The sequence below is a fragment of the Sciurus vulgaris genome, assembly GCF_902686455.1.
Source record: "Sciurus vulgaris genome assembly, chromosome: 14".
NCBI classification, from domain to species: Eukaryota; Metazoa; Chordata; class Mammalia; order Rodentia; family Sciuridae; genus Sciurus; species Sciurus vulgaris.
This window is the reverse complement of record NC_136475.1, coordinates 2,153,295-2,170,374: the sequence shown is the minus strand read 5'-3', so window position 1 is coordinate 2,170,374 and position 17,080 is coordinate 2,153,295. Positions and strand designations below refer to the sequence as shown.

The 17,080-nt window shown below is 49.8% G+C and overlaps 1 protein-coding gene across 1 annotated transcript in view; it reads left to right on the top strand.

Annotated features, from left to right (window-relative positions):
- Positions 1–305: 305 nt before the first annotated feature.
- Positions 306–17,080, top strand: part of LOC306644414 (uncharacterized protein) — a gene marked incomplete at its 5' end in the record, with an annotated part of 41,892 nt that continues 25,117 nt past the window's right edge. The window contains 8 exons of the mRNA XM_079111370.1: positions 306–348; positions 1,121–1,230; positions 1,726–1,793; positions 2,160–2,250; positions 2,603–2,678; positions 4,014–4,127; positions 6,187–6,326; positions 15,569–15,850. Coding sequence (XP_078967496.1) covers positions 306–348; positions 1,121–1,230; positions 1,726–1,793; positions 2,160–2,250; positions 2,603–2,678; positions 4,014–4,127; positions 6,187–6,326; positions 15,569–15,850 — 924 coding nt within the window. The remainder of the gene's footprint in view (positions 349–1,120; positions 1,231–1,725; positions 1,794–2,159; positions 2,251–2,602; positions 2,679–4,013; positions 4,128–6,186; positions 6,327–15,568; positions 15,851–17,080) is intronic.

Sequence of the window (17,080 nt, the reverse complement as noted above, 5' to 3'; positions counted from 1 at the left end):
CCACGGACAGAATGCAACCTCCAAAGGCACGCCCTCAGTGCCTACTTTCTCCAGCCACAGTCTGCCTGTCTAGAGTCACCACCCAGTTAGACTATTCAAGTGTATTAATCCATTGATCATGTTACCCCTTGAAAATCTATTTCACTTCTGACTGTTTTTTCATCATCTCATGTATGAACGCTTGTGGACAGTACATGTCCAAACCATAACATCTGCTCTGGGGCCCCAAAAGCTCATGCCCATCTAACAAAGCAAAATGTATTCAGTGCATTTCCATGAGTCCTCACAGCCTCAACAGTTCCAGCATGACCCAAAAGTCCAAGTCCAAAATCTCTTCTGAGACTCAAGGCAAATTCTAAGCTCTTTTCCCTGTATCAAAAGCAAATACATATATGTAATATACAATGGCACAGAATAAATATTTTCACTTCTCCTTATTGGGGAGAAATAGTGGCATAGAAAGAAGGAACAGGACCAATGTAAGCCCAAAATCCAGCTAGGAAAACAAGTTCTGTATCTCCATGTCTGGCATCTGGGCACGTGACCTTGTGATGTTCCCTCCAAAGGGCTTGTGTGGCTCTGTGCCTATAACCTGGTTGGCAAAAGTCCACAGGGCCTTTAATAGATATGGAAAATGAACAAATTCCCAAGATAGTGTAACCTTGGAAAAGGGATTGATAAAGAAGGCCATCCACTGACAGTCTTCGTTTCCCAAGACAAATGATTTTCAGGTCCCGGCTGCAGACAGGGAGGAGGTAACAGTCCCTAGGAGGCATCATCCTCCTCGGAGTAAATCCTCTCCAGACACTGCCCAATTCTATATTGTGACTGGGGACAGGAGCATAACTCTCCAGGCTGTTCCCAGCTCTCTCAGCAATGCAGCCTGTGGACCCATCCAGATGGCGCTGCACCCTTGTTCCAAGAGCCTCAGTCCATGTGCTGGGGGAGGCCTGGGGGACATGCCGGCCCATCCCTGTGACCTTGTGTTCTCACGGCAGGAAGTCGCAGAATCACTCCTTCCCACCCAGCCCTGGCCTCCCAGTTCCCGTCGGCCCTGCTCCTCATCAGAGCTCAGAGCCCCAGCTCCAGGTGAAAGCCCCTCCCCTTCTCCACTCCACAGGCTTGCAGAGTGGCAGCCGTGACTCCATTGCCCCAGAGCTTCCCTCAGGTCTGTGCTCGTTTCATGCCTGTGCCCAGATGGACGGGCAGCTTGGACACTCACCAATCCAGGCAAGTATAGCCTAAGTGCCTGTTGATCTTGGGGACTCAAAAAGAAAGTGCACCGAGAAGAAGACAAAATACAAATAATTTTTTTAAATGCTAAAACTTGAAAACAAAGGTAAACTGCAGGGATTTCTAATCTCCCCCTTTGGAGCTCCAGATAGTCTTCTGAAGCTGTAGCTCCTTCCATATCAAAGTTACACTGCTGGAAAATGCCATGGCCACTCTTTCCCTTGCTGTATCACTTTATAGCATGAGTGTAAAAGTCTCTATCTCATTTCCATTAACACAGGAAGCCAAAACAAACCGAGCCAGAATGACCAGGCTGGGGTAGAATCAGGATTTTGATAAAATATTCAACTCTAGCACTATTTGCAACACATATTGCCCTGCCCTCATCAGTGAACTTTTATGTTCCTTTTCAAACAAATACCCAGTTGACCTTCCAGTCTCCCAAATGCTTCCCCTTAGATCCCCTTTCTCCCTTCTTCCATGGATTTTTAGGATGCAGTGTTCAATGGCAGTTCCTGTGGCACGAGGTTGGATACCAATGGGCTTCTCCTCGAGGTCAGGTGACGAGTGTGGTTCCTAAGAGGGCCTCTCTCTTCACTCCCAGAGAAAGCTTGGTACGTGGTGGGCAAGATATCCTTGCTCTCAGTGTGTCCTGAGGATGGACTCGGGTGCAGTCTGAAAAAAAGCCACGGCGGTAGGAGGAGGGACCAGGACCCTGCAAGGGTCTCGGCCCGTGTCTGGGGTCACCAGGAGAGAGCTGCAGGTCAGAGCTGGTGGTGCCGTGGGTTCCTGCGAGCAGTGAACTGTGCCTGGGAGGGTTGCCCCTGAGTGGAGACCATCCCCGCGAAGGTGTCAGGGAACCTACAGAGAGCAGTGCCCAGGGGTCGGCAGGTGCCTTGCCCATTGTCTGCCCTCCTTGCCCACAGGGCGGAAGGCACCGAGGCAGTGAATGCTCCATGGGAGCTGGTCGGTCTGTCGAATGGCAGGTTCCAGTCCTGGCAGGAGGAGAGGTTTGGGGTGAGTCTGGAGTCTGGACCAGCCTGAGCTGGCAGGTGGTCAGAAGGGGCCTGCTTTACCTGGACACTCTAGTCTGAAAGTGCCTCACCACTGGCCAGCCAGTTCCCAGGGAGACATTAGGGGCCATGGCACAAGTGGGACTCAGGCACGGGTCAAGCAGGAGAGTGCTCAGTGACACCCCTGAGAACTCCTGGCCTCCAGAGGTTCAGTGGAGTCGGCACCTTACCCGGGTTTGGTGGGGGTTAAAATGGTCCACCTGCAGCTGGACTCCTGGAGGACAAGGGTCCACATTCCATGTCCTTACACACTCTGTGAGCAGACCCTCTCAATTCCCTGTTAAAATGACATGTAGACTCGGACGCTGCTGGCCTCCTCCATGGCCACCAGCCTGCTGTGGTCCCCTCTCGGCTGCCTGCAACAGCAGCCGGGTAACAAGCCTCTCTCCCTCCCCGGCAGAAGCCTATCTCCCACAGTGATGCCAAAAGTCGTGGCTGCCTCCTCTGCTCCAGTCTCCGAGGCTCTATGTACCTCCTCAAGAAAGTCAAGGTCCACACAGTGCAGCCTTCACCCTAGACACTTCCAAGACTCCATCTCCCCAGAGGCCTACTTCTCAGTCTTGGGTTTCTACTGGCTCACTCTCAAGTGGAGCTGGGCATCCCGATGCCCTCCTCCTTTCAGTCCAAACCCTTAGCTCCACTGCTGCCTTCTTTATTCTCATCCATCTTTCCCGACCCACTAGAAGGTTAACTCCAGGAAGGTGGGGATGGCGCATGGTACATGTGTTTGCTGCCAGGACAAGTGTCGATACCACGGGGCACCCCTGCCCCTAAGCTCGCCAGGGAGCTCTTACACGTGTTGCTATCGTCCACACCCATGCTTAAGTGGGAGATGCAGCATCGCCCACCTGTGATGCGTGGTGGGAGCGGTGGCTGCAGAACCAAGACGAGAAGCCTGTGGGTACAGGCCATGAACCTGGTCCAGGCTGAAGAAAAGGAGGTGCTTCTGGAAGCCAAGGTGATTCCAGTTGTGCCTGGGGAGGCCAACGTCCAGAACTGTGGAACGTGGCATCCTTGGCAGAAGCCCAGACCCCACAGGGATCCAGTCTGCCCTTCTACTCTAGAGGGTTAAGGATCTATGTTCAGGAGCCAAGGCATCTTGGTCCCTTCTGTGGATGTAGACTGGGGAACGCTGGCACCAGGAAGAAATGCCGAAGTTGTGGACATTCATGTTATCTTCCCGGCCACTGGAGGCTCCGAGACAAAACTCATGCTGTTAGCTTCAAAATGGAACTGCAGAAGCTGGACCATTTACTCTGGGCATCTTGGTAATCTCCTGGGTGCTCAGAAATGCAGTTGAATTGGTCACAGAACTTGGAGTGGAACCTGTTGCTGCTGCTGAGCTCTGGGGTGGGACCTGGAGGCTGGATGGAAGTGCCAGCTTACTGGAGGGCCCTCCATAAGGACACCTTCCACCTTTCCCTGAACTGCAGAATACGCTCATGACCCTGTGCAAGGAGGTGGTTCACGCTCGCGACACGGTGCCGGGAGGTGGTTCACGCTCGTGACACAGTTCCAGGAGATGATTCAGTCCTTAGGGTAGCTTTGGCCCTCTGAGAAACTCTTTAATGCCTTATATATCACGGAGGAGGAAATTGAGGCCTGGAGAGGTGAGGTGAGGCACCCAGTCATGGGCTGCCCAGCCGTGGGGTGGGTCCCAGCTCCAGCCAGCCCACCCTCAGCCTCAAGCTTCTCTGGCCCACCCAGATCCAGGCACCTACTCCCTCCTGCACTTGACCGTGATCTCCTCGGTCTTCTGGGCGCCGCAGCCTGTTTTGGATGCGGGCTTCAGCTTTTCCTGCAGTATAGTGATTGGCAGCTGTGAGGCCACCAGGAGAGGCACTCAGGCCTCCCATGAGGGCCTGCCCAGACCTGGAGGCTGACGTTCCGGTCATCACCAGGCTGGGAACAGGCTCAGGGGCTGGCACTCTGTTTCCAGGGATGTCCACCCTCACTGTCCTGACAGCCCAATGACATCAGACTTCAAGGCCCCCCTGCCACGACCAGTCTACCTCACTTTGGCATGCTACGTGGGTCTAATTGGAACCTGTTCTTACAGGGGATTATCCTAATTTTCCTGAGTTTTGGGATTTGATCTGTGTAAGTGTCACAAACGTCCTCCCACTTCAGAACAATGTGTGTTCCTCTTATTGGCATTATTTAAGCCCACATTGCTCCTGCAGATAACAGGTATTTTGCTGAGGAATATAACCTATGCTGTCCACTTAAGCAAGGCAGGGCTGCAGGTAAATAGCTTTGTGGACAAGAAGACATGCGGGTGTCAGTGAAGGGGGCCCGTGTTATTACTCCCTTAACTTTATGTTCCTACCAATCACATCTGCCTGTCCCTTATCATTCCCTCCCCAAAGGATTTTGGGACCTACGTTCTTTTAGGGTCTTGGGTATCAACTCATTCTGGCTTTCTCATTCTGCTGAGGGAGGACAAGTTGGGGCCAAGTGACGTGAAGTCCTTGTTCTCCAACTGGTGGGGCAGGAACGGTTACTGGTATTCAGCATCAGGGCAGGCCAGAGGTCCATGGTAGCCATATTGGAGTGACTGGGTGTAGTATATCTCGGTCAGAGATCACACTAGGACAACAATAAACAGGTCAGCAAACAATTAGGGCAAAAGCAATTAGTATTTGAGCATAGCTTTTATTCAGGAACAGAGTCTTATTCAGGAATTGAGTGATGCCTTGAGGGACCCAGTTTGCTGGTGGAAAATGAGCCCCTGGCTCAAGGGGAGTCTACACTTTATAGGTTACATGGAGAGGTGACTTAATTAATGCGCTTGTTAGTTTGGGACACTAATTTGGGTCTGTTTTGTTGGGTGGGATGGGGGTGGGGCCTAGGGTCAGCAGCCAGTTTGGGCACTCGGGAAACAGATTTTGAGGATTTGAAATCTGTTTTTACTGGGCAACATTTTTATTTGGAGAAGAATGGAGGGTCTGGGGTCAGCGTTCAGGGTGTGTCTCCTTCCCTTCAGGGTCCCCTTGTACTGTCACTGGGAAGGGATGTGTTTGGGGAAGGATGGATGCTTTGGCTTCCTTTTAGGGATTGTTCTGTCACTGGGAAAGAACGCACTGGGACGGGGTCAGTGCTGTCAAATGCTGCTCTCATCCACACCCCTCTTCCCAGGCAGGACGATTTGGGGGTTTGTCATTTTCCAAATCCAGCAGTCACCCTCCAGGCCATGGAGGGGTCATCTGCCCACGGACCCACCACCCACACACTGCAGTCCCAGGACTCCATCTACCACGCTCCTGGCCTGCAGCACCTGGGTCGCCAGGTGAAGTGCAAACTGGTTCCAACTGGCCCAGCAGGTGGAGCAGAGGAGTGCAGCCCACGGAGGTGGAAGTGGAAGCAACCCGAGCAGTAGCCACAGAGACCAGGCAAGGCGTCTGCACAGCGCAGGCTCTGCCTTCCAAAGGATGCTGTGCCATAAACCGTCATGAGGAATGCCTTTTCAGGGGGTGCAAAAGAATTCAGCTTTTAAATGCAGCACACTGAACCAGCCATGGTTTCCTGGCATTGCAGTTAGCAGGGTGTACGGATTAGGTCCTGGGGCTGAATGTCCTACTCAATGTGAGTTACAGCTCTTAGCTCTTGTGGCACAAGGTACTCATCGGTGTGAGTTTACTTGTTTTGTTTTTTACAAGCAGGGCTGGAGTACTGCAGGGTATTTGGTGAAGCCAATCCCACTCGTGTTTTAAGAATTTGTCCACAGGAGGCTGGATCCCTGCCAGCGCTTCTCCTGAGGGGTGCTGCTTCCTCCTGGGCAGGTGACCCCCTCCTTAAACAACGTCCTGTTGGTGATGACATTGATCGTCCTCCTCATGGTCCTTTGGCCCTCACAGCCTTACTCACTGCTGACCTCCAGCAGAGCAGCTGTTGCCTTTCCTGGATGACAAGTGGACACTGGGTCAGGACACGTCTGGTGGCACTTGCAAGTGGAGTTATGGCTTTTTGGGTGAGAGGGTATCTGAGTTCTTAGCTCACACAGCAGACCTCGTCCAGGAGGTGCGCTGGACAACCTGCGTGTACGAAGCCCTGCCTCAGCCTCCGTTTCCCAGGTCACATTCTAGGGGTGGGGGCACAGGACGTGGTGAGCCTGACTGGTCCTGTCGCCATTATCACCAGGTCACGGGCTTCCGGTGAGTCCCCACCGTCAGCTGTGCCCCGGGCTCCTGCTGGGCCTGTTCTTACTGTGGGCACATTTTCAAGAGAGGCCTGGCCTTCCCGTGCGGTCTCTAGGCTTCCTTGATGACCTCTTCATGGGGACTGCCAACGACACGAGCTGGCTTCAGTTTCTGTTCTTCCAGGCAGGACCTTAGAGACGATCTCAATAGCTGTGAGTGTGTATGTCAGTTTGCCCCTCCACCAACTGAAGCTTTTTCTCTGTGACCAGGGTACTCTGCCCAATGAAGGTCACATTAACAATACAGAGATTTTTTTTTTTTTTAACCAGGGATTGAATCCAAGGTCCCTTAACCACTGAGCCACATTCCCAGCCCTCGTTATGTTTTATTGTGAGACAGGTCTCCCTAAGTTGTTCAGAGCCCCACTGAGTTCCTTAGGGCCTCACTAAGTTGCTGAGGCTGGCTTTGAACTTATAATTCTTCTGCCTCGGCCCCCACGTTGCTGGAATTATAAGCGTGCACAACCACAGCTAGTCCATGCAGAAATTTTTAGGGGTCTCCTTCTATAGAAACCAGAATGGCCAAGAAGCAGGTGCCTGCATGCACAGGGACTTCAGGAGGCCACTCTACCTGCTGAGCTCTGGGAACAAGGCTTGATTCCACTCGGAGCTACTGCTTCCAGGCCAAAGTTCAGAGGTTGAGGACACACAAAGTGAGGGAGCTTGCATTGGAGGCCTTGCCTCTCTTTGCTACCTCTTTGGCCCTGGGATCTGAGGCCAGACAGGTGGCTCCTATGTATCTCTCCATGGGCAGGACCCTGCTGCTGTGGTGCAGCTGCAGTGCAGCCTGGGGGCCCAGGGCCTTCAGCCTGTTTGGTCAGAGCTTAGCTGCTTCTTTGTCCAGAACCCAATAGTCAGTTTCTCTCTCCTCTGGCCATCTGCCTTGTTCCACAGCTGTTTCTCTTTCTGCAGTGGTTGATCCTTACTCGTCTCAGTAAGTGTTCATGAGAGCTGGTGTCAAACCTTGAGCCATCTCCCATCAGTCTTCCTGGCTTCCTGAGCAGAGGCGGGACCTCTCATCCTGCCTCCTCCTGTTGCCATCCACCAAGACTGGAGGCAACCAGGAGAGCCCTTGTAGGCTGAGATGGTCCAGCTGTCATGCTGTGGAATCTTCAGTCTAAGCAAAATCAACCCTTCTCCTTAGGAAGCTGGCCTGCCTGGAAGTGTTCTAACAGAGTAAGGTGTGCTTTTGTGAGGAAAAGTGGGAATACCCACTTCCTCTCCCTCCTCGATCCATCTAAGTTTTGAAAATTATTCAGAAGTACTACTTCAGCAGTATGCATTGATTTAGGTAAATCCAGAAAGAATGTGTTTCTCCTTGTAACATGGTTCAAATTGAAATCTTGGTTATATTACCAAGGTGTTCAATGACATGTTATATTTAAATTGTTTATATCTTATTTAGACAAAACTGCCTGAGGATGGCTAACTAGCCAGAGACTTTTAAAGGAACAATCTGAGATTGTTATGTGGTCAATCACTTTTCTTCCTGCAATTACACAAATAACCAGGCAAAATTAGATAAAGCTAAGTGGGAGAAAGCCAGGATAAGAAGGATCCTGTGTCATCACTCACTGGAGGTGACTGGCTGGCCTGGGTTGTAGGACATCTGGACCCCAATCTTGTTACACATGGTTCAGTGAAGTCCACAATGAGAATCACAAGTTTCATAAATCCTTTGAATGTGGTGATAATTTCTGTGCAAAATTCCACTTTAAAATTATTGAGTTCATTTTATTTATCTTTTCATTACTGATACATATTTAAATTGTTTCCAGTTTTCACATAAGGCTGTAGTAAATTTTTAGATTTTTTTTAGCTGTAGATGGACACAATCCTTTAATTAAGTGATTAATTTTAATGTGGTGCTGAGGATTGAACCCAGTGTCTCACAAGTGCTAGGCCAGCACTCTACCGCTGAGCCACAGCCCCAGTCCCTGTAGACATTCTTTCTTGGTGAACACAGGTAGGCATTTCCATCAGGTTTATGTCTAAGAGTGGAATCACTGAGCAACAGCTACAGTCTATTTCCATCTCTAAGAGATGCCACCACAGAGTTTTTGGAAGTGGCTGTGACCACTTACATGCATGGCAGTGTGTAAGATTCCACTTGCTTGACATCCTTACAACTCTCATCATTGGTTTTAAGCCACTGCATATTTAAATCACATTGGAATCTTTCTATTAAATGTGTATGGCACTGAAGGTTGAAACCAGGGCCTTATACATACTAATCAAGTGCTTTATCACCAGAGCTAAAACCCAGCCCTGCACTGCAATTTTAATTTGAATTTCATGATATGGGGTACCTTTGCATATACACGGGGGCAATATTGTATCTTTTTGGGACATAACTCGACAGATACTTGCCCATTTTTCCCCCAACTGGTTTGCTTGTATTTTTCTTACAAATCACCTCTTTTTACTCACAGCAGGTAGAGTCTGAATGTGGGTAAATGCACAGGTAATGCCTTAAGGGCCAAGACCTTTGTGCACTGGGCATAGTGTATGGTGCTGTAAAAGAGACCTGGCTGCCCCAGACCTCACGGACATCTGCAGAAGTCCTGGCAGAAGGCCTGTAAACCTGCGCCTGCCAGCCTGGCCCACATTGGCACCTCCTGCAGTATTTATGGAGCCAAACCCATGTCCTCATTTAGTACATACTTATGCTGGTTCACATCCAGCTCCTCACTGTATTATCAGGAAACGGAGGCCCAGAGATTGAAAGGGACTGGTCCAGACCACAGGTGAGCAAAGTTCTGTGGGGATCTGCCCCCTCCCATAATGTTTGATTTGAAATGATGTCACCTTTCACACTGGAAACCCCTTCACGTCCCTCCTCACATGAGCCATTTTCTTCTCCATATGCACACATGAGCACACAAAGGTACAGGTGTGTGCATGCACATGCACATGTGTGCACACACATGCAACTTCTCAGGTTGGCACCACGTTGGTGATGGCAGAGAAGCAGAAGACCATGGGGAAGGAACTAGAGGAAAAATCCACAGTTTGGAGGTAAGTGGGCCGTGGGGCAGTGATGTGTTTTTGTGTTTCATATGCCCAGGGTCAAGTAAATGGACAGGAGTACCTAAAAATTGTCCAAAGTTCTAGAGAGAACAGGTAGGAGTTTTATATTCTACTAGTTAAAACTAAGACGGGTCCACCTACCTTGCGTAAAACAAGGACAAGAAGAGGTACAGCTTCAGTTTCTTCCCATACGCATTGCTGTGCTTTCACTGAATGACTTCATGTTCAGGAATGTTGGCTTTATTTCTCCTTTGAGAACACACCATACTCTGATTTTATGGGGAAAACAAGACTTTGAGTTCCCTAGAAGTCCTTCAGAGCAATGTGAGTCTCTAGAAAGAGAGATATATGTTGCTGGACCCCTTCCATGCTCTGGAATTGTTAAAAATACATTGAGGTTGTTCTTAAGCTACCTAGCCTATGGAACTTTGTTACAGTGAACTGTATTTTCGTATAGAGAAGCGGCCTTCCTTCAGTTTTACTGCACACTATTGTTAAGAATCGAGTCACTAACTGCTTAGTGTTAGGCCCCATTGTATCTGGGGCTGAGCTGGCCAACACGTCCATTTAATTCTAAACATAGCGGGACAACACTGCAGGGTTCCTTGTCTGAGGGTGACCACGTATAGTATTCTTTTGATTTCAAAAAGGATCTGGCTGATGCAGAAAGAAAAATTTGTCCTAGAGAAGTGACTTTCCCGGATTGTACTGCTGGAACTCAGGCCTGTTGGAGTTTATTCCATGGTGTTTCTCACCCCTTGTAATTCTCACCTTTGCAGGTTTTGGCATTTTCTATGTTTGACACCAAAATGTGAATTGCATAGGCTTCACCTCACTCACACTTTATGATCCCCGCAGGAAGTAGGTGCCAATGTGATCCCCATTGCGTGTGTTGGGAGAGGCTGAAAGGCACAATGACTTCTCTAGGGTGACAGTAACGGTAAGAAAAGAGAAATCTGTCTCCTTAAACCAAGACCCTTGTGGCACTGATGAATTACCAAGGGGTTGAAAGGCCATCTGTGTTTGCATGATTTTAAGTCGCGAAGGGGATATAATATCAGTACCCTAAGGGCACTTTGGGAAGCCTAACTATAGGAAGAGGCTCAGGTAATTAAACGTTGAAGAAGATGCATCAATTTTTTGGCATTTAAACCCAACAGAACTTAGAACTCTGGTAACCAGACACCCATTCTAGAGATAGTCACATGAAGGGAGTTGCTCAAAAGAACAAGCTCTTTTCTTAATGTGTCCCAAATGCCCAAGGTCATAGCCACGAAAATGTCCAGGGCAGAAGCATTTTTACATGTTTACTCAACTGAACACCAGACCTTATGGCCATTTATCAGGAGGCACCCCAAGTAAAAGGGGGCAGGCCAGAGAAGACCCTTCTAGGCAAGCCCTCTTCTGTGATCACATCTGGGAAGCCCTTCCCCCTTCCCCTGTGTGTGTGTGTGTGTGTGTGTGTGTGTGTGTGTGTGTGTGTGAGAGAGAGAGAGAGAAGAGGGGAACTGCAGGGGGTCTGCAATGGCAGGAGGAGGTTACCAGATGTTGGAACTCTGGTGGTCTTTCCTATTAAAACCACTGGACATGGCTGGCCAGGGTGGATATTGAAGCATTGAACAGCAATTTTTCTACTCAGGTCTTTATCCAGGGACCTTATTCTGAGATCTGGTGTCACCCCTGGATGGAGGTCTGTACACATATTTATATATACCTGATGTGAGTGTAAGTGTCACCTGTGGGACCAGCCAGGGGTCAGCGTTACATGTCGTACTGAGTGTGGTGATCCTTTGAGAGGTCCATGCAGGCCATCCTGGAGCCGCCTATTAACGCTGTGTCACTGGTGGAAAAGCAAGTGCAGCACTGAACCAACTGTGCTGTCCTGGTCTGAGGTTAGATGGCCCTTCTGAGAAGGGTTTCCACAGTCGGATACTTGAGATGGCCAGGGTCGGAGTACAAATACCCAGGAATGGGGACTCCTCTAAGCTGGGTCCTAGCACTTTACCACTGGAATGACCAGCATTTCAGTTCCCACAGAAATTGGAACTGTGTTACCCGCCTGGTAACGTAGTGAGTGTGAACTTCCCCATCACAAACTTGTAGAAATAACAGCAAAAGCATTTGGCATCATTTTCGATTTGTACTGGGCAGTGCGTATATTTCTTTTTTTCCACTCTTGCTAGTTTCGCTTTAGCCCCCAGCCCCAGGTGGCCACGCAGCCGTCAACTCCACTGTGCTTCCAGTCCTGTTAGAGGACTTAGCAACTAGCACCCTCACCAGGACAGCATCTACGCCCAGAGGGGTAGGGTCACACAGACAGAGGAGGTTAAGCCCTGTCGCCTGTTGTTTGGAGCTCTGCCCTGTCACAAAACCAGTCCCCGTGGCCCACCGGGTGGGGGGCTGCGTCCTCACGGGCCTCCTTCCACTCCAGTGAGAGGTGACCGCTCGCAGCACTGCAGTCTTTCAGTGCTGGTGGAAGGCGATGTGAGCCAGTCGCCCCACATCCAGCCATGCTGCAGGGACAGTGCGTGTGACCTAGTGGGCTGCCTGTGTTTCACAGGGCTGCCATGTGACAATGCCATCGATCGTGGGCGTGAGGACAGAAATGTATTTGTCCTGATTCTGGAGGCTGTGTGTCAAGGTGCCTGCTGGGGTGGCTTCTTCTAGGCCCTCTGGCAGGTGGATTGCATCTTCTGTCTCTATGTCTGCACATTTTTTATGCTTATGTGTTCTCATTGTCACTTCTTATAAGTGCACAAGTGGATTTAATTGGATTGGGCCCCACACCAAATAACTGGATTAACTCTGATTATGTCTTTAAGAACCAAATAGTCAACTGGAGCCACAGGGTGAGGCACTGGGTGTTTAGAACATCAACATGAGATTGGGGAGGGGACACAACGCGGCTGATAACGTCCACTAGTGTCCTGCTGAAGACTGACTCTGGGAAAGGGACTCCTGAGGGAAAGGACGTGCACATGGACCCTAAGTAGCCGCAGGCAGGTTGTGGTCACATTGGTGCTGCAAAAGGGACACTGCCACCCGCAACCTCGGACGGAAGCTGCTTCTCCGAAGGCAGGATCTCCTGGGTGCTGGCGTCCTTTTTCTTTTGGCTGATCTCTCATCATCTGGCAAATGAAATCACACTATTCCTTTCATTTCCAATTTCCCAGCCCATCAGCGTGCGTCGCTTTTCAGTTGATCCTCCGCCATTTAGGTTTGTTCTCCCCTGGGTCAGGTTCTGGGCCCTGTGGTGTGCTTGGTTGCTCCCTGCCTTTGCCCAAGCCTTTGCCCCGGGAGGAACCTGGGTTGACAGCTGTTTCTGGAGACTTCCCAGAACACAAAAGAAGGAGAAGCCATTGTCTCTTGAGCCAAAGGGCCTCCTGGGACGCCTTCTGGAGGTGCTCTCTTCAAAGTACGGAGGGGAGGGTTTCTCCGGGCAGGAGCAGACGAGTCTCCGAGCAGCTTTGAAGGAATTCATGCAGTTCTGTCTGTGGGCAGTTCTCAGTTCCGATGCCCACGCTGAGAAGCCAGTTGTCACATCGAAGCCTGGGTTTTCCTACCCAGCGGAAGTTTCCAGAGGACCCTGTTGGACGGTGCTCTCCATGGAGGCTGTGAAACACCTAAGCGCTCAGGCTCCACCTCCGGCAAAGCACGGGAGTGCACCTCGCCGATAGTGTTGTTCGACCATTGCCTGCCTCACGTCAGTTTTGTTCTGAAAACGTATTATGGCCTTTTCCCCATAGGCACACGTGCCACCCACATGCCACCCACATGCCACCCACATGCCCAGATACACCATGTTGAACCTTCCCTGTCTGAACTCCAGATTCCATGAGCAGAAGGCTCATGGCTGCCAGTACTCACACGTCCCCCCTTGCCCTCCTCTTCTTGTGCCTCCGACAGAGAAGTTCTTTGCCGCATTTCTCTGTAGCCCATGTCCATCCGTGTTCTGAAAACATAGCACTTGATGGTCCTTTACATGCCTCTTGAGCAGCCCGTTCCATAATTCATAGACCCTTGTTAAACTTACCACATCTTCGATATTAACCTGTTTTTATTTGTAAAGGGGGGGTTGAGATTAATTCTAGCTGGTGTTTGTCCTTGATGTAAATGGAGCCAAGTTTCCCTAGATCCTGGAATGAGAATCCTGAGCTACTCAGGTATATGAGAAAGTTCTGCTTGTTTTATGATATGCAATACATAGTCCTATATTCTATATGCATAGAATCACAAATGCTCCTTTTTCCAAGTCTGATGAGAATAAGCAATGTTGCATGAGTCTGTTGGTCTGGTGGAGGTATTTTGGCTTTGGAACAAAGTACAGTTCATGCTAAGACCCAGTCCAGTTGTTAATTAGTTGTGGGGTTTTGAACACAGGATAAAACAGATACGACAACCTGGCCATTAGTTTAAAGTCAAATTGCCAATAAGTATTCATTTCATGTTTGAAACAATAGAGTCAAGGCTGTGGACAGATCTTAAGATATGTGTCCCCCACGGCTGGGACCCTGTTTTCCTTTGTTTGCTGTCTGATAGCTGCATTGAGAATAGACCTGTGATCACCTTCATGTGGGAAAGAGTGATCTACTTTTGGACACTTCCCTGTGCTCACTCAGGGCACTGTCTCCCTGGGTCTCTGGGTCTGAGGAGAAATATTATTAAGGAACTGTATCCCTCACCTGTAGCATCAAAAACAGGAGACCCGGTTCTTTCCCTTCCCGAGGTCAGTGGACCCACAGCTGTCAAATCTGCAATGTGTTTGCAGCAAACTAATATATGCTGGAGGCTTTAAATCCAGTGAGTTTTGGGGTAGAGATCCACAATTGCATACACATCATTAGTAATTTTATATGGGTCATATTGATGTAGGACAGACGAGGCTGGACACCTGAGGAATTTGCAGGAAGCAGGTTTGTCTAAGTTGCAGTGATTCAGAGGAGCTAACTCGAAAAAAATCTCTCTGATCCTAGGTGGGGAAATTGTTTGAGATTTATTCTTAGTGGATGTTTACATAACAGTGGGTGGTTACATAGCAGTTACTCTTTGTCCCTTATTTTTAGAGTAGATAGAGGTTTCAAAAGTTTTTACCAATTATTTCTGTTTACCAAGGAAAACAAATAATTAGTTTTGTACAGCAAGCTGTCTTGAGACAGAATCTTTTACACAATTTGTCTGCAAACTTGGTGTTGCCAAAAGCTTGGTCTTTGTCCCCAATGCCAATCCAAGAACAAAGACATCGTTTTGAGAAAAAGGAAAAAGTAAAATAAAAAAGGTTTATTGCTTTACTAGCAAAGAAGAAACACAGAGGACTCCTGCCCCAAAGGCTGTGATGCTGCCCATCAGCAGGAACAGGGGGCTTTTAAATGGTGATTCAGAGAAAATGAAATCAGGGAGAAGAGATCAGGAAGGAGATCAGGGAAAAGAAGATCAGGGAGGAGAAGTTTAGGGGAAAGAAGACCAGGGAGAAGGTCAGGGAAAAGGTTGGGAGAAAGAAAAAACATGTAAATTTCAGTGACAAGAGATATAGTCAAAGCATCAAGTGAATTCCTGTTACACTGGCATTTATAAGAAAGAGGAAGCTTCAAACCAGTGAGCTCTCTGCAAAAAAATAAAACAAAAATCCTGCTGATGATCTTTTAAGCTACATCAATATGATATATTTCAGATAATATTCTGTATATATTGGTTGATATTATTACCATCAATTTCACCTCTTCCTTTTTTGAGTGTAAATATTAGAATGTTTTAAATCATCCTTGGGCCTCACATATTAGTTCATTGGACATTGGTGCCTTTAAGGGAATGCTTCGCAGTTCAAAGTCCAATCCGTGGTCTCACAGGAGGAGAGCGCAGGAAAATTAAAGGACATGCTAATCGTCGCTGTATCCTCTCGATTCCTGAGTACTACGCTGACGTGAACAATCCCCGCGCTGGGATCGCCTGACAGTGCTCTCCGGGCGGAAGCGCCGCCTTAGGTCTGCGGTAGGAGGCTCTCCTGTCCACTCGCAGACCTCAAGGCAGAGTGTAAAAGCTGCAGCCGGGAGCCTGCCATTCCGGCCTCGCCGACCCCGGGCTGGAGGCCATCTGCCGTCACTCAGGGAGGAAGCTCGCGGGCTCAGACTCGGGGCGGGTCCGAGGCCCCGCGCCCCCCGCGCCCTCGGTGCGCACGTCCAATCCCCGGCTCCGGGCGAGGGGCGGGCCCGGGCCCTACCCTTCCCGCCGCCATTCCTGCGCCCGGCTTGGGCTTCTCCCGGCCCCGCAGTCCGCGCTGCTCCGCCTGCAGATGCTGACGGCCCCCGGGAGCCAGGAGATGGTGAGTCTGCCGGCGCCTGGAGCTGGAGCCAGGTCGCTGCACCCGCGGGCAGGCTCTGGGGCCGGGAGCTGCCGGGGGCGGCCGCGCCCCTGGGCGCAGCGGCCGCGGGCGGGGAGCGAGCCGGCGGGGCCCGCGCAGCGCCTTGCAGAGCGGCGGCCAGCGGAGTCGCCTCTGCAGGGGCGTTTCCTGCGGAGAGGAGAGCGCCGTGGCCTCGAGCCGCGCCCTCCTGGGCTCGCGAGCCCTGGCCGCTGCTGCTTCCTGACCTTCCTTCCGCAAGGGCCTCACCACCCGCCTCAGCCCGGGACGGAGGCCGGGCAGGGAGGCCCACGCCCGGGACTCTGCGCGAGCGGTGCCTTCGGGCTGCGGCGGCCCAGAGGGGCCGCCCGGGACCCGGGTGGGGAGATTCTTCGAGGTCGTAGTCAGTGGGGTTCCATAGCAGTTACTCCTTGTCCCGAATTTTTAGCGTTCACAGAGGCGTCACAGGTTTTTACCAAGGAAAATGGAACTAATCACCTCGGTACAGCGCGCTCCCTGCCGCAGCCTTCACGCCATTTTTCTGCAAACCTGGCTTTCACAAGAAAAAGGAGGCTCAACCCGCAGTGAGCGCCCTGCAGAAAATAAAATTTAAAAATCCTGCCGACAAGAAGCTTAATTATCGGAGTGGTCCTCTCGTGGCTACAGCAGTACTTCTATTTTCATTTTGAGACAGGGTCTAGCTAAGTTGCTGAGACTGGCCTTGATGTGGCTGGATTTATAGACTTTTCTATTGAACTCAACAATCCAAATTTTACATACATGTGGACTGATCTATGTGCTTTGTTTATCCTGTGATTCCTTGATCATTATGGTAATATTATAGTTCCACATATACACTGCCCGGCAATGATAACTAGGTCTTTTGCTCTTATAATTACAAGGTTTCTGGGCTAAATGAACAAAAATTTATTTTGTGGTTATATTTTAGAAACTTATGCTTTGCTTCCTTCTTCCTTTAAAAGTAAAGCATACTGGATTTTTTTTTTTAATTAGGGCATTATAGTTGTGCATAACGTTGGGTTCATTTTGACCTAATCATACAAGCATGGAATATAATTTGCTCCACTTCAATCCCTTTCCCTCTCCTTCCTCCCCATTCCCCTTCCTCTCCTGGTCTTCCTTCTGTTTTTTATATATTTTTAAACTACTGCCTTATAGATAAATCTAAAGGTGAAATATATATATATGAATGTG